The sequence below is a fragment of the Electrona antarctica genome (genome assembly GCF_951216825.1).
Source record: "Electrona antarctica genome assembly, chromosome: 15".
Classification (NCBI taxonomy): Eukaryota; Metazoa; Chordata; class Actinopteri; order Myctophiformes; family Myctophidae; genus Electrona; species Electrona antarctica.
The window spans coordinates 41467436-41494499 of NC_136796.1; the positions used below are offsets into that span (position 1 = coordinate 41467436).

The 27064-nt window shown below is 41.2% G+C and overlaps 1 protein-coding gene across 2 annotated transcripts; it reads right to left on the minus strand.

Annotated features, from left to right (window-relative positions):
- Positions 1–354: 354 nt before the first annotated feature.
- On the minus strand, positions 355–14711 carry LOC306938593 (putative acidic leucine-rich nuclear phosphoprotein 32 family member C). 2 transcript variants are annotated; one of them, XM_079522846.1, is made up of 7 exons: positions 14549–14711; positions 9246–9395; positions 8860–8982; positions 7526–7688; positions 6693–6790; positions 3903–3945; positions 355–3408 (listed from the first exon to the last, which is right to left on the minus strand). In XM_079522846.1, the coding sequence occupies exons 1-7, from the start codon at positions 14600–14602 to the stop codon at positions 3299–3301; spliced, it is 741 nt and encodes a 246-aa protein (XP_079378972.1). In that variant the 5' UTR covers positions 14603–14711; the 3' UTR covers positions 355–3298. The 2 variants fall into 2 exon arrangements, with proteins under 2 accessions (XP_079378972.1, XP_079378971.1); XM_079522845.1 differs by having other exon boundaries at positions 6657–6790.
- Positions 14712–27064: the final 12353 nt, after the last annotated feature.

Here is a 27064-nt window from a genome sequence, read left to right on the forward strand (position 1 = left end):
AACAAAGGATCACCATTCCTGTCTGTTCTGGGCCAGAGTCTTCATGGATCCCCAGGTGTGATGGAGCCAGGGTCAACTCTCCCTCCACTGTCCTACGCCAGCTGTTCTTGGGTAGGCCTCTTTTACGTTTACCGTCTGGTGTCCAGTGAAGGGCAGTTTGGGTGATGTTGTCCTGTTCTCTACAGATTACATGCCCAATCCATTCCCACCGTCTTCTCATAAGGATGGTATGGTAGGATGTTTTCCTGTTTGCACAGGTCAAGAAGGTATTGGCTGGAGATGGTTTTGGGCCAGTATACTCAATGATTTTTCCGTAGGCGTTTGTGGATATAATTTGTTGTCGTTCTCCAACATTCAGAACCGTATAGCAGGGTAGACAGGACACATATCTCTGGTAGCTCTACTACACTCATACAACACATACTGTACAGCAACACTTTGATCCATTTCTATATTTTTATTCAAAACCCTCTTAAGTAGTTTTATGTTTTTTACACACAAAAACGTCAAAACACAAAAACTCGTCACAAACAGCCAAAAGGGATGAAAAATTAACCAATACAACCAATATTACAGGAAGTGATTCAAGGGGGTCAGGGGTCAAATATCAGATATTTCAACTAAATATCACAATTGTCCTGAGACAGTTATTCCAAAAGAAGATAAAACAAACAAAAATAAGCCCCACAAAACGTCTGAAAAATGTATTTCTCATTAAAAAATAATAAACTCCCTGTTGACATGAAACACAAAAAAAAGAAAGGAAAAAATTTAGACTGATTGAAGCAGAATCTATTTACAAGAATATTGCCTTGGAAAAAAAAGGAAAACACACCCAGTTCATATTGACCGTTGGATACTGTCTGACTATGTCTCCTTTAGTCTACAGATGACAGAGTAAGTGACAACAGTCTGAAGCTCAATCTATACCACATCACACAAGACCGTCACTTGCTGAAAAGAGCTAACAGACAAGCTATAGCTTGGTGGTCAGCTCTTTTCGGCAAGCGACAGCGCTACGCGACACAATACAACGCAAGTTTCTTCCATTTGATGAGACCTTCACCTTTGAAGCCCAGTTCAGACCACGGATTCGTGACCAAAGAAACTGTTCAAAGCCACGATTTATACATCATCGTATGATGCGCCTGAACAAAGCATATCTACACGCTCATTATGTGTCACAGAACTTACTGTATAAGTATAAGTCCGCTATTTTCAGTGCGTGACGACGGAGCATAAATTTAAGCTTTACAAACGTTTCGGAGAAAAGTCACAGCGGTCCGAGTTACCCTTTACACTCCTAAAACTGAAGTTTATTTTCTGATAGCACACCGGGGACGTCAGGTCATCTGGAACCACTATTCAATCGACTTTGTTTCGTTGTTGCTCTTGACAGTAACAAGCAAGAGCTCCTACGTACGAAGGTTCCTAGTACACAAACAGCTTATTATTGCATGAGGAGATTATTATACAGGTTTGTTTTGGAAAAGTCACACACTAAACGTGTTTTGTCTTCGACCGGACAGGGCTGATCTCATAATGAGACGTGGATAGGACAGGATGAACTAAATAATACAAAATAAAAAAATAAACGTTACAGTGGATCAGCTAACAGTCATCTACAGTGTTCCTACAGTGGCAGCCTTCCTTGTTGTCCTGCGTCGGTACGGCAAGGGTTATTCCAAACGCCTCTTGTGGGCGGAGCTGTATAGCAACGGGGAGAAGTGGCAGCGAGAATGGTGGGCCACGGTGAAGACTTTCTTACGGTTGAAGGTGAACCTGAATCAAGATATCGTAATTCTTTGATGTGTACTGTAATTCCGCGTTACAGAGGGGACGCGCAAGCTGACCTGCAAGCTCTCCTATCCAACTACAAACAACCCTCCCACCCCACCCCGTAAAACTCCCTATGACAATTTAAAAACACACACAAAATGGGGTATATTATAATCATCATCTGTAGTTGGACTGTCGGATGGAACAGAGGGGTCTGATGCGATGTTCAGAACTTCATTGGATAAATGAAATGTGAAGTAAAGCCCGACCGATGACACATTTTTGGGTCCGACCCTGATTTTACGATTAGCGATTACTGATATTTTGAACTGATATTTTGTATTAAAAAAAAAAAGAAGTAAAAGAATAAAATAAAATAAAAGCTGTTCTACAGGTATTTCTCTTGTAGACTGCCAATTTGGGAAATGTTTGGCCTACAATCAAACTTCCAACATAGGGACGTCGTGTTGAAAGGGTTTAAAAATTGAGACGTCGGCTGCATACCTGCCGATACCCATGTCCTCAAGAAAGTCAAATAAAAGGAAGTATGCATGTATGAGGATGGACGGGGGGGTGAGATGGTTCTGTCTGATGTACAGTGGGTCTCCAGTCCTACAACAAATTGATTGGCGACATCTATAATGAAAACCTGAACACGCGTAGACCCTCAATGGTTTCATGAGCAGACTGAACTGACACTAAACCAGCGCTTCGCTGCGGGAATTCGACCAGTCAGGGGGTCTCGGGGCTGGTCGCGTGAGCGATGTTTCAGAAGAGACACCAAGAGTTCTTCAACTGGGGGAATGAATGGCTGGTCAAATCTCCCTGTTGCGTGGTAAATCCTAAATGTGACATATCAGTCGATGTCGCTTGTCCGTCCTCCTGTTGCCGTAAAGCGGTCGCTCTTCGGAGTGGTCGTTTGATTTCGATGTCATCGTTGGTGCTGCTTCTAGTAGCTGTTGTTGTTATAGTTGTCGTTTGCTGTTGCTATAGATATCAACAGTTGTTGTACTTGTTGCTATAGTTACTGTTTGTATTATTATTTTCTTAGCTTGGTGGCTCTCAACGTCCGGTCCAGGGACCACCGGCGGTCCAAATGGACCCTCACGGATCTGTAACTCCGACAGTGGTACACCCTTGCGGTTCCACTTAGTTCCACTTGTGGAGTTAAATTAACACTGAGGATTTTACAGAGCAGATTATTGGTGTCCCAGAGATAAAAAAGTTAAAATAAAATGGAGGTCCATGGTATGTGAAACTGGGGGTCCTTGAAATTTAAAAGGTTGAGAATCACTGTACTAACCTACTATACTGGAAAGCCCAATATATACTATAAAATCTTCAGTGTTCATTTAACTGGAGTATAGACCCGTCAAGGGTCCATATGCACCGCTGGTGGTCCCCGGACCCCACGTTGAGAACCAGTGCTCTAGCTGAGGGCCTGGGGTTGGGGGTGGGGGGGGTCCAGAGGTTTGACGCTGAGATGGACAGAACGGGACAGACAGACGGACAGGCGGGACTAGTCGTCTTCGTCGTCGTCGTCGTCGTCATCATCCTCGCCTTCGTCTTCTGCGTCTCTCTTCCTCTTCTCTCCTCGAACACCCGGCGCCGCCGCCGCCACCGCCTCCTCTGAAGAAACAAAACGAGCCAATCGCAACGTGAGAATTGCCCGAATGAACCAATCACGATGTTTGTTGTGACCAATTAAATGTCTACGTAACGAATCGTGGACAGTCTCTTGCCGGGCATGCACGATATTGAAATTATGACCGATATCCGATCTCCGATTATTTGCAGGGTCATATCGGCAGATACCAATATATTATATTATATTCATATTGAACTCGTTGCTGAATTTTTACATTTTTCATTTTTGTTTTGCTGGTGAAAGTAGATGGTAAGACAGCTGACGCTATTAAAGACAGACAGGCAGACTGGCTGCTCTGCGATCACAAAGCAGTCACATTATTATTGTGTCATCAATATCCGTGAAAATAATCAGGATTATTTTGAGACAGATACTATGCCGATTTTGATATGCCGATTTATCTCCATAAGCAAAGAAAAACTAAACTTTTTATTAGAAGAGATTCTGTCATAAATTATAATATATATCCACTCACCCTCATCTTCCTCCTCTCCGAACTCATCCTCATCATCGTCATCCTGAGAGAGAGAGACAGAGAGAGACAGAGAGAGACAGACAGAGAGAGAGAGGCAGAGAGAGAGAGAGAGAGAGGCAGGAAGACAAACGTGAGTTCATTCATTTTTTATTTGCACTTAAAAAAGGTGCTGTAAGTGATACTTCTTCTTGGTTAAGTCCAAACAATTGTTTTTCTAATAAAAAGGTTAAAGCTATATTCTGACAGTAATGATTGAACATACATTTACAGGTGGGTTACAAATGTTATCCAATCAGGAGAAAGAATCCAGCGAGATAACTTATCAGCATGTGTTCCAGTTCAAAACTATCTCTCCTGCTTGGATGAAATTGGTATCTCAAACTGAAAATGTTTTTTCGACTCAATAAAAAGCCGGAGACTCCTCCTCCTCTTAGTGAACAAACACTCTAAGTATACACGATTACTATCAGAATACAGAGCTATTTAATACTGTAATACTAAACAAATAATACAGTATAATCATCTGTATTATATAGAATCATTCACAGCACCTTTAACATAAGATGAAAAGAATCACCCAAAAAGAAAGAAAGAAAGAAAGAACACACATAATGTGTTCTTACTAAATGAAGAGTTGTGTTCCATTATCATTCCCTCTAGTTGGATATTTAATTACTGTTTAATAAGAGACAAGCATGAGCCAGACGTCATCTACTCTCATTAAAGTTCCATGGTGTAACATTTTTATAGCGAGGCTCCTGCGAGGCCAGCCACTGGTTTCTCAACGTGTGCACAAATGGAACCAAATGCACCAGGTCCATGATATTGATTTTGAAGTCATATCGCCCAGCATGCTGCTGAACACACATAGGGAACCCTGTAATCACATGGTTGACACTGGATGTAATGGTAATGGCACCTCATACAGGAGTTCAGTGGCCATCATACCAAACATGTGATCATAGCACACGAGGATATCAATTCATTGTTTTACATTTAATTGTTTTAAAGTTAACTGTTAACAATAATTAAGAAATACACTAAACTATTTAATATAACTCTTCTGAGATCAATCAGTACATTTTTTGACTGGCATCAATCATTACATTTAACTATTACAGCTGGTATTAATATAAAGTTAAATGTCTCTTATTAAAGAAACGTCGCTTACCATTTTAGATTGACTTTGGTGTGAATTAATTATTCATTCAATTGATTTGAATTATCAAGTATATTTGTCACTTTGCTCAACTCTTATTTGGGAACAAAACTCTTCATATTGTGGATGTTAACACGAGGTGACAACTCTGTCCTATGAACAACACCACAACAACGACTCACACTAACAGAGTCATTGACCAAGTTTTACTCCAATCAAAATGCCTCAGACAACTGTCAATCATCAGGGTAGACCTGCCCCTGAGCCATGGGGTGGGACTACCAAGGAATTTATAAAAGGATAGAACAGACAGACAGACAGACAGACAGACAGACAGACAGACAGACAGACAGACAGACAGACAGACAGACAGACAGACAGACAGACAGACAGACAGACAGACAGACAGACAGACAGACAGACAGACAGACAGTACATTTTCTGAATAGCTGTGTGTGACAGTTTGTCTGAGACGGCCATATTGGAGCCAAACCAGGTCAAACCACCTCAGTCCTGGGGTCAGACGGTCAATCCACTTCCATTCAAACTCAGCAACTTGTTTAGTATAGTTAATTTTGTTTTGTTGTTTCAGTTCAAGTTATTAAGATATGCTACACCTGTAACTGAATGTATTGATATACTGTCCCAAAATCATGTCAGTTGTAGTAAACTATTGTACATTATTATCTATTATATTTATTATACCACTCTCCTTGTTTAAGTTTAAATTAGGCATTAGGGTGACAATACTTTTTAGATCTGTGGTTCCCAACATTTTCCAGAACTATAGAACTAACATTATACATAGTATTGGCCTACTTTAACTAAGTTGCTATTCATTGACATCACCACGAAAACATATTTTTCCAAGGGTTTAAAGAAAAATTACCATGACATTTATTTTACATAGTTATTAGTTTTGTATCAACGTTATATCATCGATTAATATCATAGCATGTTGCTAATTATTTGGGGGCCCAGTTTAATTAATTAAGTGGGGCTCCATAAAACTAGGCGAATGAAGTGAGTTTGACTAAATAAAAAGAGCCAAATAAGATAAGCTTGTAGGTCTGCTATTTTTGAAAAATCGAAGAACGACTGACATAGAAACAGCTTTTTCAGAAAACTGTCAGGATTTAGAAGATATTTTTAGAATCTGATCTCAGGTCAAAATGGGTTAATAAAACGAAATTGGCTAAATAACAGAAAGTTTTATAAAATTAGATTGGATAAATAACAGTAATTTAATAAAATGAGATTGGCTAAATAACATTAATTTAAAAAAAAATAGATTGGATAAATAAAAGCAGTTTAATAAGATATGTTAGACTAAACAAAAGGAATTAAATAAAACAAGTTAAATCCAACTAGTTTAAAAAAAACAAGTTAACAGAATAAGTTACATTAAATTAGAAACACAACTAGCTAAATAAATCGGGTTAAATGAAATAAGTTCAGCACAACTAGTTAAATAAAAGGAGTTAAACTCAACCAGTAAACCAAGACACTGAGTACAGGTCAGGAGACTATGAATGAGTGGAGGGTTTGACCGTTGACCTCCAGGCGGTCATCGGTGGTGTTTTTTTTTCTCCCACCTGAGCTCCTTTTTTCATCAGATAGGTCTGTCCCACCTCTCCTCCCTCTGACCCCTCCTCCTCCTCCTCCTCATCGTCATCATCTTCGTCAAACGAGCCACGCCCTGCCCCTTCCTCGCCATCTTCATCGTCATCTGGAAAACAACGGGCGCACACACACACACACACACACACACACGGTAATGAGCATATGCACCAAAATGTAAACGTTCTGCAACTATCGATTATGTTCTTAGCGATTATTCTTTACGGTTATTTTTTGATTAAACAACATTTCCTCCGTGAATAGTCTGATTATCCCCTATTTTGTATAAAATAAATAGCTCGTCCATTTTTCTGCTTTCTAATATCGAACAATTCATTTTGTATTAATTAAATTGATTAGTTCAATTAACCAAGCATCCCTATTCTGAGGGTGAAATGTGCCAAAAAGAGCCAAACTACAAGCTGAGCTTCTAGAGCGGCTATGCAGCTATTTTTGGCAAAGAGGTTTGGTGTAGCTGTAGATAGAAAAAAAAATGGAGCACACCAAGTGAGTATAGAGAGGGGTCTTGCACCCAGGGACGTAGCTGACCATTTGGTTGCCCTACTCGTAGGTCATTTGTACTGCCCCCCTCCTGACGAGAGCGCTGCTATTCCTCATGCAGATCGGCTATTTTTGCTGTTTGCGAGGACGCACACACGGCCGCTCGTTATTACGTGGCGGAGCCGTGGAGAAAATTGTTATTTTGAGGGTCGGCTTGGCACTTTTTGGCACATTTTGTTGCCCCCCTCGGCGTGTTGCCCTATGCGCAGTGCGCGTATAGGTAGCGACGGCACTGCTTGCACCCCCTAACACACACACACACACACACACACACAACGCGTACCATCGTCTTCGGCCTCTGAATCGGGAGCTTCATTGTCCTCCTGGTCGAAGCCGTCCAGGTACGTGACCTGAGGCAGCAGTTCAAACACAGACTCTCTGTATTCCTCCAGCGTGGTGATCTCACAGTTAAACAGATCCAAACTACGCAGACTCTTCAGGTTTTGCTGTTAAAAGACAATAATATATACAAATACATTATTCATACACATAATTTCAATGACGGCCATAACTCAGAGAGTACGAATGGGAACATCCGCCAACTAATCGAACCATCCATTTGTACATTATCAGAATAACAGACCTGTAAGCATCCATTCAAGAATCTCCTCCAAGAAACCCTGAGGGTCATTGGACCCTCAGCAAACCACTGGCATAACTACTTAAATCCTAGTATCCGTATTGCAAAGTTCACAATGCGTAGAAACGGGTCGCAATGCACTTGTGTGTGTGCTTGTAGACCAGCTATTTTGCAGAAGAGTGTTGGGAAAATTATGTAGGCTAGGGGAACCTAGTCAAATAAGTATAGAGTTATGTGGTTAATATCCTTCCATAAGAGAACTAGGCAAGGTTAAATGTCCTCTACAGATGTCTGTTTATATTTAACCACTTAATCTCTGTATACTGTATGCCCGTTGTATGCACCCGTATTCACATGTACATGTGATTTTCTCAATAGAAATATAGCAGATCTACACGATAAAATGCACTGTGAACTCGTAGATCTGCTATTTTTGAACATTTGAACTATTTGACTATATAAGGATATACCCCAAAAATAGGGACATGTGTCTAAAGGTGGTGAAGTTCTAAGGGAGCTGTATTGTATATGTCTGTTGGTTTTGGGCGGGAACACATTTTGGGCGGGAACCCCTTTTGGTGTTTTAACCCTTTTAGGAGGGAACCCCTTTTGGTGTTAGCATTATGTTATGCTTTAGCTATTGAAAAATAGCAGATCTACAAGCTCATAGCTTGTAGGTCTACAAGATCATAGTGCTGCACCGAGTGCCGCGCTACGAGCTTGTAGGTCTGCTATTTTTGAAAAAATCGTGAAAATGTGACGCAAATCTTTGAATATTTATTCCTTCAGAGAGAACGTTTTTAACTCAAATCTTTGCTTCTGGGGAGGTCCCTGGAACAACACATTTTCCGATGGGGGTCGGCGGCCAATTACATATAATTCTGGGGGTCCTTGACATGAAATAGTTTGAGGACAACTGATATAGAAACATAGGTTTTTCTGAAAACTATCATGATTTAGAAGACATTTGTAGAATGTGGTATCAGGTCGAAATGGGATAATCTAATCATAATGCATCTTGTGTATGTATTACTGACCAGTGCCTCCACGTTGCTGAGTTCTTTAATCTTGTTTCCGCTCAGGTTCAGGTATGTCAGGTTTGGACATTTCTCACACAGAGTCTCCAGATTTCCAGAGATGCTGTTGTCACTTAACTCCAACTACAAACAATAGAGCACAATATAATATAATACAATACAATAGGAGTACAATAGAATAGAATACAATAGATTTGGGAAATGAAGAGTAAAAGTATTAGGCAGTTATACGTGTGCGTGTGTGTGTGTGTGTGTGTGTGTGTGTGTGTGTGTGTGTGTGTGTGTGTGTGTGTGTGTGTGTGTGTGTGTTTTTTCAGGTTTTGGTTGTACCCATGAAGACCACTAGTTGTCACAGTGTATTTGCACATACGTAAAGTGTGAGTTACCTTGCGTAATTTAGGCAAGGAGGGCAGCTTGGCCAGGGACGAGAGTCCTACGTTGACCATGCTGAGAAACTCCAACTCTTTGAATTCATCTGTCAGTCCTTCTACTTCCCCATCCGTGGACCGACAGTTATCTACAACCAACTCTGCTACCTGATGGAGAGAGAGAGAGGGAGAGAGAGAGAGCGAGAGAGAGAGAGAGAAGGGACATTCATATATTTTTATGAAGAACCTTTGTTCATGGAAACAGACATGTCAAAGTTATATTTCAAAATCCAGGACAGTTTTAAAAAGCATTCTTGCTATTGGATTTTGGGGTGGTTTGGTTTTAACTAGAACCCTATAGCCTTCCTATTCTGGATATGTCAGAATGGGCAAACATCCGGTCAACTAAGTACATTTTCATATGAACTACTAGGATGTACATTGCCAAACTTTGACAGATACCCGTTAAGGAGACATTGGCTGACTGTACATAGTGTATAGCAGTGGTTCCCAAACATTTGCATGTCAAGGACCCTCATTAGCCCGCGGACCTCCATTTGAAAATATATGCCAGGGACACTCTCAGAGTTAAAGACCCATAAGGGGACCCCCTGGAACCCCCTCAATGACCCCTGGGGGTCCCCGGATCCCACTTTTGGAACCACTGGTGTATAGAATACAGTATATACATACAATCACTCACTGCTGAGAGAGAGAGAGAGAGAGAGAGAGAGAGAGAGAGAGAGACACATCCCAATATTTTTGACTAAAAACCTCAAAACTATTGGTACTCTGTCTCTGAAGATAATTACACTTTTATATCATTAGACAAAGGCTACTGTATACTTTTGCTTTGATTGATTGATTAACAGTTTGCAGAATTACAGTACATTTCAAGTACAACTCAATACAAAAACTGTTAACTGTGAGTGGACGACACCATAACATAAAGCATTACACTTGTTTACAATAGGGCCCACCATTTTCAATTCATCAAAACATTTAGAGACATACGAATATACACTTCTATATAGCCAAAAACAGGAAATCATCATAGAGGAGGTAAAAAGGGGAAAAATACCCCAGGGGGAAAGTTTCGAATTGCAGCCGTCCGTAGGTGCCCTTTGAGAGCAGTTTTGAAGGAGTCAAGGGATTCGCATGTCTTAGTGACTGTTGGTAGGGAGTTCCACATTTTGGTGGCATAGGAGCAAAATTTATTTAGTCCCTTGTTTGTGCCGAATCTGGGTTGCACATGGTTTGTTAAACTCCATCTGGTGTTATGGGTGTGGACATTAAGGAAGTATTTAGACAGGTACATGGGTATCTTGGTGGTGTAGCGAATCTTGTGGACCAGACCCATTGCAAGATGCTGAACTCTGTCGTTAACTCTAAGCCATTCCAGCCTGTCAAAGGGTTCGGGGAGTGAGGCCAAGTGAGGCCTGACCACTGACCAGTTTGTTTTGGGAAGTCTGGAGCCTTGTTTTAAGGGCCTTAGAGGTGCTGTGGTACCAAGAGGTGCATGCATAGTCGAAGAAACCTTGTACAAGGGCTCCTGTTAGGGTCTTCAAGGTGTTTGTGTTGACCAGTGAGGAGATCCTGTATAGGAATCTTGTTCTTTGGTTGACTTTTTTGATTACATTGGTGGCCATTTTATCACCAGAAAGACTTGCCTCCAGGATGGAACCTAGGTAGGTAATTTCATCTTTTCGTGATAATATTGTCACCCACTCTAACTAAGAAGCCATCTGTCTTGCTGAGATTACTATTTGATCCAGAATTCCAAATAGAATGGATTCAGTTTTTCCCAGGTGTAAAGATAGTTTATCAGTGAGCCAGGTGCAGATTCTACCGAGTTCAGAGCTGAGGGCATTTTCAACCTGCAGTTTGTTCCTGTCCGAGACCAGCAGTGCTGAGTCATCTGCGAACAGGAACAAATTGCAGTCACAAGCTGATGTCATGTCGTTTACATATATTAGGAACATAATATAGTATGCTTCCCTGTGGAACTCCACAGCTCACTGGGAGAGGGGGGAGACAGTGTTCCATTCACCTCCACCATCTGTTCTCTCCCCTCCAGGTAGGATTGCATCCAGCTCACTGATGTGCTATCAAAACCAATTGCTTTTAGCTTGTTAACCAGTATGGAGTGGTTCATGGTGTCAAAAGCCTTTTGGGGGTCCAGCATGACCATGCCGTAGTATTTGCCAGCATCCACCTTGTGTTTGATGTGGTTGCTCAAATAGAGGAGGCATGTGTCAGTGGAGTGGGATGTTCTGAAGCCAGATTGGAATTCATATATATTTCTTTTTGTGGCAAGATACTTTTCAATCTGTTCATACATTCATAGACTATTTATGGTTTCCGGGGTCTAATTTTCTCCCTTTCTTGTGCAGGGGGGTTTGGCCAGTTTGAAATCTTGGGGGACCTGTCCCCGTTTGATGGAGAGGTTTATTATGTGGATGATGATTGGAGCTATAGAGATGGCAGAGTCTCTGAGAACTTTGGAGGGAATATTGTCATGGCCAGTGGCCTTGTGGGGTTGAAGGTCACTCAGTCTTTTAAGTACCTCCTCAGTTGTTACCACTGTCAGTTTAAAATCATCTTTACAAATACCTAGGTTTTTGTAGAAGGCTTTGATGTGCTCTAGCAGCTCTACACCAAAACGCCCAGAGTGGAAGGGCAGTTTGTTAACCAGCGTTGTTGCAATGTTTGTAAAGAAGCTTGACCACACAATGTTAAGAATCATTCATTTGGATATATGCTAGATTTGATGTCTACCTAGTAATGGTATCCTAGCTACTTTTGTAACAATGAATTGATTTTTTTGCACTGTACTGAAGTCACCATTTACCCTGTTGATTGTTTGTCGATTGTATTCAATATATTCATTCATTGATGTGACAATGAAGTTGATTCTGTGATTCTGCATTCATAGCTTCATGGTGTTAATAGACCATGCATTTCCATCATCATAAATGTTGATGCTGTTTATAATATTCACTTATTATGTACATTCAGTCCTATAGGCCTACTGTACATAATAATGTTCATCCATGTAGGCTTGTAGGCTGTTATATTACCACCATGCAAATTCATGTTTCCACCAACATTTGAATTCATATTGAAATATGTGTGGTGGGGGGGGGGGGTAGCCTACACAGTAATGCAATCTATACATAATGGGGGGTTGGTCTGGGACGACACAGACACACACACCATCTGCCGACCTGCTCCCTCCAAGACAGTCTACATCCCATAGCCCGGGGGTAGTCGCGATGTGATTGGTTAGTTGGTTGCCAAAGGAACGTTGATTTGTTTATCGATTTGGGCCGGTTGTAATATTGTTAAGTTATAAAGTGTGTAACAAAAAACGAAATAAATAAATATTCGTTGCCTAGTGTGCCTACACCTACATGCCAAGGCTACACCTTTGTCTCCCTGACAACGAACTAGCCAACCACGGCGGGACAGTTTACCCAGGCTATGGGATCTTCCCGCAGCCAACTTAAAAAAGTAAATATTGCCACACAGAAATTTAGAAATGTACAATTATGTGCGTTTGAAGTTTTCGACGTCGATCTTGTATGCGATAACTGGCAAGTGAAATAGCGCGTGCCGCGGGCGGGCAGAAGGGGTTACATAACATAACCAACAAAACATCATGGAGGCACAAAAACAACGGCTGCTGTTGCGCTGCACACAAAGACGACGCGCATTAACGGTTCAAATAAAACGGCTCAAAAACGGTCGAAGGTCCGCCGTCGAGCTTTCGCCTAAAACCGTCGGTCGGACGGTGCTTTTCATTAGTATTATTCAAGCGGGCCGCTTAACATCGGCAGAATCATGAAACGTTTCGTGAATTTCATTTATTTTAACACTTTGATTGTACCAAACAAAATGACTCCCACCATTCTTTTCCTTCCCCCTCCCTGACCGTCACACATCTGACGACACCTCCTCCAACGGACGGCAGGTGGCGCTTAGCGGCGCTAGCTGGCGCTTCTTTTCGAGTGCCTTTTGAAAAAAAAGAACAGATCTACAAGCCCAACAACGCGTCGAGTCGCGACGCATTGTTAGCTTGTAGGTCTGTTCTTTTTGGCACAAGCGACACCGTCGTACTACGGTTGTTGTTTTGGAAAGCGGCTGTAGCGCCACAAAGCGCCACCCACCCCCACCCCATCGTGCAATGAGATGGAGCACAAGCACGAGCGACGGCGGCATTCAATCCGACCGTCGCCGCGGCCCAAAATGGCAGAGGGATCCATAGATAAACAAGCTTATAAGACAAATAATTAAATAGGTCGAAGATAATTATTAACCCACTTTAAAATATACATCTATATGTAAAACATATCGGCTCGAGGAGAACGACTCGACGGCGGGACGTTAAAACTGAATTGAATTGGTGTAATAACTCGTTTAATACCGTGTCATTTTTCCCTTCCAACTACGAACGACGAAATGTTGAATAGGCTACTTAACTTATAGCAATAACAAAACAAAAAACGCAGATTAACTTTTTTTTTAATCCGTTGAACTAGAGTTTTATATCAAGTATGATTGCTCAAAAGACGAGAACCGAGCGGAACGATGGAACATAAAATGCCCCGCCGTTGTTGTTGCGTTGACGTTCGGGGTCACCGGCTTGTCCGCGTGCGGTGCGATCATCACATCCAAAAAACAACGTCGTTGTTTTCGGGGGGATTGATTGACTACGTCTCTGAATCATCACTTTAATAACTTCACTAAAGTATCGTTTAAATCCAACGGGCACGTGCCAATAAAACACCGTTTAGAAAGCCGTTTAAACTTGTGAGTTTGTCAGAAGTTGCTCTTGGGGTCTTTAAACGCACGCCCGTTCACGTTAGAGATGATCGATGCAATGCAAGTGAAGTCGTTATTAACTTTTTTTCTTTTAAAACGGGAGTTAAGTGTTGGTTGAACGTGAACGGTTGGTTGAATATCGATCACGGATCATTTCCAGCCCCCGTGTTGATCGAATGGATTTCTGCAGCCCGGAGAGGAGAAGGAGGCGGAAGGACGGACGGTGTCCGCTAAGATGCTTGCACATCCCGGGGTTCCACGGTGCTTGATGTTACCGGCCTGGTAGTTGATTGATTTAACAATAATCGATTCTAATTATGACTTTATGATTGGTGCCTGTAATGAACAGAACTTGCTCTCTAGCAAGCCTCCCATCATTAAAGTACATGTGATAACGAAGACCTCCTCCTTCATTCTCATACATCACCTCTCGCTCTATTTACGGAGATAGCGAATATCACAAAAATGTGATCAAAATGTATAAAGATGGTCCTCACCTGCGCCGGCGCCTTGTTCCTCATCTCTAAACTGATCCTCTTCTTCATCTCCATGCTGGAAATAATATTAATAAATCCTCCAAAAAAAGGCGAACAGTGAAGTGGATGTTGGTGACAGGATCAGAATGTGATGTGTTGAGTACAACTCACACACTTCGGTCTACTGATCCTCCATGATACACGGCAACCCGCCCCCTCTTTCCCGCCCCCGCCCCCCGCGGGAGCCGATTCGTCGGTCGCGTTTGCTCCGAGACCGATTGGATGAGCGGCGCGTCCATCAAACATTTTGATCGTGCCCGAACGGACGTAATCCGCGGCTTGGAAGGAAGATGGGGGGGGGGGGGGGGGGGGGTGGAAGAGGGGAGGGGGAGGTTAGTGGGGGTTGTTGAAGCGAAGGGAGAGTGGAGGGTAATCTTTTGTGCCTTGAACTGGGTTCATAAGGCAGGGGTGGTAACCAGAATAGTAGGCCCCTGAGAAGTCTAGGCAGTGGGCACCATTTATTTATGTTATACATTATATTTTATTTTGTATTTAGTCTACATTAATTTTATATAGGCTAAATTAGCTCTGGTCCATACTACTCTTGACTTCCTGCACTCACATGAAATGCAGACGTTTTCGCTACTCACAAATACAAAGACGGTTTGTGTCCTTACTCCTTACTCCCACCACGCGTATGAAATGCACTTTTTGGCCAGAAAAGGATTTTCTGGCCAAGTATTTAAAAATACTTTGTTACTCCACTGCGCCCTCTACCAATATTGCCAACAGAAAACCCCATAGACAAGATTTTTCTTCCGGTGAAAAAAAAATCAATTTCTGGCCAAAAAGTGCATTTTATACGTGTGGTGGGGGGCTCAGAGTAACCTGACTCCGCCAGATGGGGCAGCAGAGAGTACACTGGGTTCCCCCCTCCTGCTCCCATCTGGGAACTCTCAGGCAGACTTGATGCCGGCCACAAAACGGCCTGGCCAATCAGCAGCAGCTAGAGGCGGGATCAAGGCAGCACTGTGTATGCCTTGATCCCGGAAAGTAGGCTTTGTAATGACACAAACCGTCTTTGTATTGGTGAGTAGCGGAAACATTATTTTTATTTCCGCTAGTCGAGAGGCTGGTCTGCATTTCATGCGAGCGCAGGAAGTCAAGAGTATAGCATAATGCAAAGGCATTAGAGCTATGGACCACAGCTAAGGCTAAATTAAAGATTAATACACATATATTTGTTGTTTATTGCATTTAAGGCATTTCTACGATTGCAACAATTTGCTACAAACCTTTGGATATTTTTTATCTTCCCTGATTCTTGATCATTTTGGGAATAGAGGGTATTGATTGATTGATCAATCGATCATTGAACATTTTATTCACAGTTTGTAGAATAGGTACAGTTCAAACGAAAGTAGGCCTACAGGTCAGGTCAATACAAAAACTGCTACGAGGATAAAACCAGAAAAAGACATCAGAACATTTAAAGACGTACAAATATACACTTCTATGAAGAAAAAAAGGAAATCATCATATAACGTTAAAAAATCACACCTGTGTGAAGTGAGGTCATCATACGTCATCACATTCCGGCCAATCACAATTGGCAATGGCATCCTCACTTTTCTGTCATTCCGGCAAATCACTATTGGCGTCTTCACTTTTCTGCCAGTCCAGCTTTTGGTGTATGTGCACAAACTTTGTCCTACACAAACATTAAATCCCATTGATAATGAATGGACAATTTTGAGTGTTTGTGTAAACACAAACATTGCGTAACACAAACATTGAAGACGAAGGTGAGGATGCAAATTCTGATTGGCCGGAATGAGATGATGTAAAATCACACAGGTGTGATTTTTATCCTCAATACGTACTTTTCTCAGCCAATCAAATCATCGCTATGGGGTTTTCACTTTTCGCTAAAATTCACACAGGGGCCAGTTTCGAATTGCAGCCGCTCGTAAGTGCTCTTTGGGAGCGGTTTTGAAGGAGTCTAGGGATTCACATTTCTGTTGGCTGTTGGTAGGGCGTTCCACATTTTAGTGGCATAGGAGCAAAATGTGCATGTGTAAAGTGAGAAGCAAATAGAGTGGCAAAGTGAGTTTAACGTTGTTTAATGCAATCGGATGTCAAGGCCAAAAAGTAGTTTTTATTTTTAATTTATTTTTTAAAAGCCAAAGTAACGTTGAGGACACAATGTTATTAGGTTGAGTACCTGTATTCACAGGGATTAGTCCAACTGAATGAAATTCAAGATTCAACAATATATTCTTTACATTTAGTATACAAGTACAGAAGACCGAGAAGGGTATAAATGATGCTTGTATATGCCTCAACTCTGCACACATTCTATTGTGTAAAAATAATATAAAACCTGAGTGAATGACAATAAAGTATCCTATAGGAAACAGGAGGAAGGAATTTTATTTATATGGTGACATGATGACCACATGATGTAGCCTGACACTCTGACAATTGTTTTTAATGAGCATGGCTAGCAATTCAGGGCTGGCTAGACCCAACCCTTTCAGATATTCCTTAATGCTAGGAGACGTATAAAGTTTTCTTAATTTTACATTTGAATGCACAGTCGTTCCCGTCATTGCTGAAACATGTATCAGACTCACAACACGCACATGTACTGAGCCTGACGTATCATAACCTAAAAAGATGACAGTTTAGTCTGCAATTGGTGAACTATTGAATTCTGCGACTGATTTGCAGTTGTGTTTAGTTTGTGGTTGTGAGTTAGCCCCCCCACCGTTTTTATACCATGGTCGATAATAGCCACTGGGATGTGTGTGACCTGATTTAGCCTACAAATAAACAGAAACAGAAACTGTCAGACAGCCGTAACCTGCACCACATAATTTGACAGGGTCACAAATTGAGCTGTAACACTGTTACTAAAAATATTGATCCCTCAACCTTATACAACCTTACTCAACCTTGACCCAATGGCTTTGTACCCTGCTAGGACCTAGTGTATGCTGCCATTGCTGCACTCCCCCTGTCTGTCTGTCTGTGCGTGCGTGTGTGTGTGCGTGTGTGCAGCACTTGCTCGTGCGCGCGCGGGAATGTCACACACACACACACACACACACACACACACACACACAGTAGTACTGTGTAAAATATTGAAGTAAAATATTGTTGTGTAAATGTTCCTGTCCAGAACACAATGCTTCTCCATAGTGTCTTCTTCCATTTGAATCGCTGCAGCCGTAGAGGATACACAGGAGAGTGTGCGGACATAAAATGGCTGTCTGTCCCTGAGCCACGCAGTCAAGCAGCAGAGTCCCATGGGCCGAACGGACGGCATAAGAGATTGGCTGTTTTAAGTAGCAAACTGCCAAGGACACAACAACATGGTGTGTTTTGACGATAGGTGGTTTGCCTTAATAAAGCGATTTGCAAATCATAAAAACTTGAACCATACATGTATATATAGTTTTATATGTTTCCCCTTTACTGTAGTCAAATCAAACTTTGTTTAGATTAGACTACAGATTAGACAATGATGTGTTAAAATATGTAAAAATATATATATATATATATATTATGTGACAATTGTTTAGCTCTTGGCTCTTACACCCCACACTTTTAAAGTAAGCCTAAAGTCAGAGACTGAAGCAAAGATGGACTCAGATGATTGCATGCTCCTATGATTTGGGCAATGTTGTCTCCACTACAACCAGCTGGCCAATCACAGGGGGACTGTCCCACCAGGCAATGGGAACTTAACGGCAACGGAGGGGGTTCCTCCACACACAGAACTAGTACGCATAGAACGGGGACGCTCGAGAGATCATGTTTAATCTTGGTAAATAAATAGAAACTTGTATAGTTTGTTGACGGTGTTTGTTTGGTTACAGTATTTGACGTGTATAAGGGGTTTTCGTGATCGTCAAACCATCGAAATGTAGGCTACAATTGTCTTATCTGGCCTATATAAACCACGTGCCTGTTTCACGGTCTAATGGCGCATTCACCTATTACGTGAATCTTCAGCTATTCCGAGTCTCACACTAAAAAAACGTCACCTATTACGTAATGTTTTCCTGGTAGTATTATGTTTTATAGTAGGCCTGCCGCCTATACACCGCCATCGCTGTGATCCTAGTGTAAATAAACGTGTGGCTTCTACTCCTTCCAATTCTGACAGCGGCTTTACAGGGCCGAGAAGAGATGAGCTTGCCTCACCATCTGTGTCCTGTAGTGTGTGTGTGTGTGTGTGTGTGTGTGTGTGTGTGTGTGCGCGTGCGTGCGGGAGTGCTTGTCAGCTGCTATAGTCTCTCGCCCCTCTCAGTTCTTACTTCTTACATCATTTATCACGTTATATGAAGTGGTATAGCTAACTTGTAAAGACAATATTGTGATTTGACTAAAGCTGGTAGGATGGTCGATATACGTTATGTTATGTAGCCTGTATTTAAATTGCAATAATGTGTTTTATGGTCCAGGCACCTTGGCTGGTAATCCAGTCTGGCAGTGTGCCGCGGGTTCGACTCCCGATCTCGACGGCCTTCACTGCATGTCATCCCCCCATCTCTCTCCCCATTTCCTGTCAGCCTACTGTCTGTCCCTCCATAAAAATAAAAAAAAAGGCAAAAAAAAAAAAAATGTGTTTTATAAAATATCTGCCAGTGGCTCAAATAAATATCAGTTATGAAACTCACAATGTAATTATATAACCTATGATCACATCATCACATGTGATGTGATACGTGATAATTATTCATTTTATGATTATGCTGCTGTTGTTGGACAACAGTACAAAGAAGTGCTCTATGCAGTACCGCAAGGTGACCACAAGAGGGGGGTCACTGCCTTCCCCAGACCACTGAACATGCGTGTGTTTTGTAGAAAGGTGAGTTTTAAAGGTAGCAAAAAATGACAGAAAGTGGAGAAAGAAAGAGAGAGAGAGAGAGATTGAAAGAGATGGGGAGACAGAGAGGGGGAAGGGAAAGAATCCTCTTATAACCTGTCTTAATCTTATTAACTCATTAACTCCTTTATCTGTCATCAGCCTAGACTGCACTGTATTCTACTGTAGAATGAAGTCAGTCTGGACAATAAACATATCAATACACTGGACTTGTCGTAGGCCTACTTGTATATGGTATCTACTCTATTATTCTGTTAATGTTGTCTGTTTTAGGCTATTTTATTTTATTCTATTTCTATTTCATCAAAGAAATAAACTCAATACAACACAGTACTGCAAACAACAATGGTTTATTTGTTGTGCTTTTGGTAACAATACCTTCTTTAGAACACGTGGAGAGTGAAATGACAAACCAAAATAGTCATGGCATGTATGAACATAAGTGAAGACGGGTGCAATCATGGAGCCAATCAATCAGGCATCATTAATGAAAGTCAATGATATTTACGAGAATCGTGAAAATTGACCAATAAATAGCAAGGCTTCAAACAGTCCCAGCCAAGAAAGAAAGACAGACAGACAGACAGACAGGCTGTATCAGCCCAGAACCCTGTTTCAATGTGCTTCTACCCCTGCTAGATGAATTGCTGAGGTGGAGTGCATCAACACCTACCATCAGAATGCCTACCATCAGCTTCCACCTTCCAGTATAGTACCAGTGCCAGCCTGAGACGACCAAGCCATGCTATACTTATACATACATAATTCCTCCTTATACACTATGCCATTGGTTCCCAACCTTGTCGTACCACCTCAGAAAATATTTGTCTCTCCAAGTACCACCATATTAACTGATGTTAAAATACAGGAGAGAATACCTGCCCTTTTTGTTAAATTCTGACAAAACTCTGTCTAATCAGCACAACTAACATTTTTCTAATGTGATTAATCCGTTCTCAAATCTTCTATTAACGGCTAGGTGTGCTGTCATGCTCATTTCAGCACGGCTGGAGAGCCTGTTTCAACCAATTGCTTGGTCATTGCTGTATTAATATAAACATTTCATTCCACTTTTGTCTTTTTTGGGGGGTGACTCCTCTGTGTACCACCAGAGGGGGGCTCAAGTACCACCAGTGGTACTAGTACCAGTGGTTGGGAACCACTGCACTAGGCTACATAATGAAGCCATTCTTTAACATTTCCCTATCATTTCAAGTATAGTTCTCAAAGTGGGGTCCATGCAGGGGCCCTTGAGGGGGGCACGCTTGCCTCATCACAAGGGTGTTGAAATGTGCTCAGCGAATCAAATCATCACAAATGCATTCCAGCCAATCACTTTTGGCGTCTTCACTTTTCTGCCCTCACTTTTGGCCTCAATATGTACTTTGCTCAGCCAATCAAATCATCGCAATGGGGGGGGGATCAGCCAATTAGCCAATGCACACAAACCCTCAAAGCTGGGCATAGGAGGGGCTAGCGCACCTCAAACAGTCACTGCTCATGTTACTGCTTTAGTGATTGAGATGGGGATTTACCAGCATTTAATTCTTGAGTTTTGACACAGTAGTTCTCCACATATCTTCCTCTTCATCAGTCTCCACTCTCCACAAATCTGCAGTAGGCTAATATACAGTATCACAGGGAAGACTTGGAGCCACAGAAAAGTTTGATTTGTGTAACTGAGGGGACTGATTTATTTATCTATGTATTTGTACTGCAATAAAACAATTAAGGTGGTTGCACACTGGACGCATTTTTCGGAAAACCGATGGAGAAACACCACTAAAAATCTGAAAAACGCGCTCTGTGTGCAGGGACCTAAAATCCATCCTCGACATGCACACACATATATATATATATTACTGTAGCTCTGATCACAAAGACATGGGAGGCATTCATTCAGTCAGCTAGACACAGACTATGCATAGTGGTAATCACTGTTTACCGATTTACTGAACAGTGCCAAAATATTTTGTATAAAGTAAAAGTCCTGCAGTAAAAGTCCTGCAGTCAAAAAGTAGGATTAGGATTATATCTCTGTGTTGAATTACTTGATTTAAAAGTGTAGACCTAGTATTTTACAAAATACTGACTACATCCAGCCCATATAACATTATTTAGTTTTTATTCAACAAGCGAATAAAATGCATTACAAAGTTTAGATTTATTTGGATTTCAACTAATTATAGGGTCTGGTTAATGTTGAACTGGAAAACGGACCCGTAGTCAACACATGCCACCATGGCTATCTGGCACGGTTAATAAATCCTACAGCAGATTTTATGACAGGAACTAAGGGTAAACAATGACTACACGCTGACTCCAAGCACGCAAAAAAAAAGCTGTTCATTCCAAGCTTCAAAACGAAAAAGCTGGTCTGCATAGAGATAACATGGGACCACGAAGCAAGAAGCTGCTTCTAGCTTCCTTGGTGTGAACGCGGCTTAAGAGTCTGTCTAGATTTGGATCTAATGTGATCAAGTTTTCCTCTATCCAGACTAGAGTGGCATGGCTTTCCACTATATTCTTCTCCTCAACCTCCTTGGACATAATGGTAAGTTAAGGGTGTTATATACTATTCGTTGCTGTCGGGAGGAAACCACCTACTGTAACTCCATTCTGCATAAATCAGTGCTATTGAACACCCTTTACGTCTGTGTGTTGTTTCGAAAATATTGAACCAACGGAAAGTAGTAAAAAGTGCTTAGGACAAAACCTCTTAACTCCATTGGACCCTCAAACTGTCTGCTAAAGCAACTAACTCCAGCACCTCTCCCCGTCTCATGGAAGTAACTGACAATATATAAAGTCACAACACCAGCTTTGTTTTCAAAATATAAGGTTTTCTTCATTTCCTGAAAAATGTTTATTTTTCATTTCCTGAAAAATGAACATTTTAGAGTTAGAGTTCTTCCCGACAGCAGAGATATTATGTATTGAGATGCATTTCTGTAGGTCATTTGAGGGTGTCTAAAATCCACCACAGATAAAAAATAAATAAAATAAAAAATACCCTTTTAACTGATTAAAGTGTAATTTTGCCCAAACTGTATGGTAGAGTATGTTAATACAATATAACTTATACAATTGGGGTGGTTTTGTCTCCCTGCTCTTTTTTTGTCAACGGTCATGTCTCACCTAGACATCTCATCTGACACAAAGTCAAGATTAAAGCTATCCTCTGAGCAAGCAGGGGTAGAAGAGGAAAGTTACAGTGCTGCTTTATTATGCTATTTTAGGCAGACCTAAATACATCAATTGTAAAAGCATATCACTCATCACTTCTGTTTGTTTGCTTTGAAGGAACTTACAGTATAACAACAGTGAAACAAATCTCAGTGAGGACAGGAGGTTCCATCTCTGTCCCATGCTTCTACGATCCCATATACCAAGACAACGTGAAATACGTTAACAGCCGTTTAACCTTGTTCCCATCTAGCGTCTACTAACAAATCAAGTAGCTCTAATAGGTTTATAATCTCTGATGCGTGCGTGCGTGCGTGCGTGCGTGCGTGCGTGCGTGCGTGCACTATGAGAGTCTCTGCTGTAGAGATGACTTCTATATCCATGATGCAACACAATTCAGTTCCAGACATGAGGACAAATTAAGCGTAACAGACAGGGGTGTGAAATTTGAATTATATATACCATTAATTAATGTATAACCGAACTTTGCTGTACTTAGTTTGTTTTTATTTTTTTAGTTGGAGAAGGTAATGATGTGCTCTATGTGGACCATCAGAAGAAAACAGGATTTAAAGGAGAGAATGTGACTGTCATCTGTACTAAAAAACGTGGACAATCAAAGTGGTGTAGGCCCAGCCTGGACCGGCCCTTCTGTATAAAGGAACCATCAGGCATTATGAATCAAACATCAGTGACTATCGACAGTGTTCCTAATATGTTTGTTGTGACAATGAGTGCACTGAGGATGGAGAGCACTGGTTGGTACTGGTGTGAAAAAGGACAAGGCTTAGGGCCGATTCATACTCCTATTTTACCGCTGTTTCGGCGCTGTAGTGCCGAAATGATTTCGGCTCGTCAGAAATTTTCAGTAGCACCGAAAAACCGACTTTAGGACGGTACCCGCCCCCCCCGAACCTCAAATGACGTCACATTGTAGGCTCTACAGAGCCGAACCGACTTTTATTCGGCTCTAAAATAGGAGTATGAATCGGCCCTTACAGATGCCAGTGCACATCACTGTCAAAGAACCAGCCACAACTGCAACAACCACCACGACGATGAGTAAGATTCGAATCCTTTCATCTTTCATCGAGCACTTAAACCCCAGCATCCATATTCTGAGGTGAACATTTGCTAAAAAATAGACGATCTACATTAAGCTCACAAAGGCAACACATTGTGAGCTTGTATATCAGCCATTTTTGGTGAAAAGAACTTACAGAGCCAACTGAAATCCAGGTTAAAGTAGTTCACCCAAAAAACGACTTATTTCCTATATCAATTACATTACATACCCCATGAAGACTCAAATTCATGGAGATCTTTTGTTACATTCCTAAGCCAATAATTTGATGACCAGCGGAAAGATACTAATGTCTCCGGTCATCAAATTATTGACTTATACTGTATAGGATTGCGACAAAAACAAAAAAAATCTCCGTGAAGTCAAGGCTTCGTGGGGTCTATAATAGAAAATTTGTATTTTTTGGGTAAACTACTCAGCTTTGATGAAAACCAGGCTGTTGACCTTTTTTCATACTGAATCTTTTCAGGGACACAGCCACAAACCGCTTGCACACTTTCCACCTCACCCACAACCTCAACCGCAGCTGGAATCACTGGAGGGGGACAGTAAGTAGGACACAGGTCAATAGGATTTGCCTTAGGATGATTTATAATAGCATAACCTTTCGCCATTATGTAAAAAAGGCCTTGTACCAGATTTAAAGTGTGTTGGTTGATCATACAATTTGCATTCTACTGCTTGAAAGGGCTGTAAGGGTGAAATAATAATGACAATATCATTTCATCACCCATCCTTACGCAAACAGGCAAGCTCCATGAATACGTTTATATTAATGATATAATGTACTCATTATGCAAAATGTGCCACAAGTCAGGGTTAGTTTTCAAAATGTGTCAAAACTGTGTTTAATAGGGCTTAATTGGTTAATGTATGTCTTGTAATATTAATCTAAATCTACAAAGTAACTTCTATAAAGTTTTCAAATAATTGTACGGTAGTAAAGTACAATATTTGCGATATTGTAGACAAAAAGTATTGAAAAATGGAAATACTCAAGTAAATTACGTAACCCACGTTAACTTGATTTGCAAATATTTAAATAGATTTCAACTTGAGTCCAAACTGAAATACTATTAGTGTTTACCTTCTTCAGTAGCCAGTGGTGTGACTGAGAATCTATTCACAGCCCAATACACTGACACCACGGCGCGTAAACAGCGCCTCAAACTGTGACTCCGCCCACAAACGGGGGAAGTTGTGATTTTCGCTCGTTCACTGCAATGCAATTTGCGGCATTTTCAAAACAATATTGAGCAGAGTAGCGATTATCAAACGTATTTGCAATGCCATACGTTGAAAGATCTGTTGCCCGTGGACAAGGCACGCTACCTCCGCAAGTTAGATAGCATCGGCATAGATGTTTGTCCGTATGTGATTAAGGATTGGACCAAGTTGCATTGGCAGCTATAGAAAATTCCGGGGTAAATTCTTACCCCGGATGTGACGTTTTTGGGCGTTCCTGTCTAGCGTGGTGTCAGTGTATACAACACATAGGGCAGTATTATGCGTGTCTTAAGTACCAGGTCTTATGACTTAACTTAAGACCTGGAGGCGTGATCAATGCCATTTGGCTATTCTGAGTGGCCAAACAGCATTGACCACGCCTCCAGGTCTTAAGTTAAGTAATAAGACCTGGTACGCATAATACTGCCCATAGTGTCCAGCACCGCCCATATATTGCTAGGAGACAAACCAAAACCCACATGCATGTGGTTGCATCAAGTTGCTTGAGAAACACATAACCTTGTTTTTGAGCTGCCGAGCAGGCTGTTTCAAGCCAGCCGATATGGCCCATTGTTAGTCAGTCTGTTGCTGATGTTGTGAGTTAATTCATGCTGCGTTGTGCAAACCTCATCGTTCACGGCAAATCAGCAACATATGAACAAAAATCATATAAATTATACCAGTGGTTCTCAAACGTTTCAAGGACCCCCACGAGAGTGGGGCGGATTGTGGAATGGTAGATAATTCACTGGTGAGCCTTCTGGCAGTGTCATGATAAATATAATTCAATTAAATATCTGTGATTAAAGACCCCAATGATACATCCACTGCCCAAGTACCCCCATTTCCTCTAACATGTAAAATGTGTGCCTGCATTGGTCTTCTCCCTAAAAGCGCCAGCAATAGTTGCACCACATCCTGTGTGTTGGTAAATGTAGCCCACACATATGCAAAGTGTTTGTAGTTAAATCAAATCTATTTGATGCGTTTCTCAATGCGCATTTTCTAGTTCCATGGATGTAACCATTCTCGCTAGATCCCTGATTGTGGTGATGGTGGTGGTGATGGTGGTTTTAATTGCTGCCTTGATGCCCGTGTTCATAAGATATAGTAAGTCTATAGTCAAACTAAATTCAGATTCAAAGTATTCATTTCTTTGAATCTTCTTCTCACCCCACACCAACCCTTTTTTCCCCCTCACTGTAGGCTATATGTTCTTTTCCCTTTTTACCTCCTTTATGATGAATTCCTGATCTGTTCTCTGGCTAAATAGAAGTGTATATTTGTACGTCTCTAAATGTTTTGATGAATTGAACAAGGTGGACCGGACCCTCTTGTAAACAAGTGTAATGTGCTTAAGGGTCGTCCACACACAGTTTTTGTATTGAGTTGTGCTTGAAATGTACTGTAATTCTGCAAACTGTTAATAAATACTTCAATCAATCAATCAATCAAGGAATTAGTACAATAGTTATTAATAGTAATATTATTCATAATAATTTTGTTTTTCTTGTTTAGAGAAGGCCAAAGGTGACCCCATTAATTTTCCTTGTATCCATGCATTTCCATTATGTGACATTTTTGATCATGGGAAATATGAAGACTTTTCTAACCCTCTTTGAGCGACCACCGGAACTCAGGGTATGCAGAGTAAACACTATTGAAGGAACTAGAGTCTAGAAGTTCTGCAAGGTTAAAGGGATATTTCAGTTTTAAACTTTTTTTTTTGTCATTTCATTGTCTACTCAGTCTTATGTAAACACCAAGTTGCTCGATTCAGTATTTAGATATTTGATATTAATTTTAGCTGCCCCGCCCCCCAGTGTTGTTTTTGGCAGCACATTTCTATTTTAGTTTTAGTCATAGTCCCTTAAATAGTTTTAATTTAGTTTCAGTCACATTTTAGTCACCTGGAATGTTTTAGTGTTAGTCTAGTTTTAGTCGACTAAATATCATAAGATTTTAGTCGACTAAATCTACAGTTGATTTAGTCTACTAAAATGTATTTTGGCGGGCCTTGATTCCGTCGACTGAGATCTACAAGCTCACAACGCGTCGCAGCTTGTAACTTGCAACCAACTTGCAACCAAGTGTAAAATGACTCGTACTGGATCTCTTGTCCACTAGTCCCTTCCTGACATTT

Bases quoted from the DNA above. Each gene is read 5' to 3' on its own strand.
- LOC306938593 (XM_079522845.1), bottom strand. From the start codon at position 14,602: ATGGAGATGAAGAAGAGGATCAGTTTAGAGATGAGGAACAAGGCGCCG. The intron at 9,396-14,548 runs GTGAGGACCATC...TCTCTCCATCAG, and splicing joins GGAACAAGGCGCCGGCGCAG to GTAGCAGAGTTGGTTGTAGA. The intron at 7,689-8,859 runs GTCAGTAATACA...GTCTTTTAACAG, and splicing joins TCAGCAACGTGGAGGCACTG to CAAAACCTGAAGAGTCTGCG.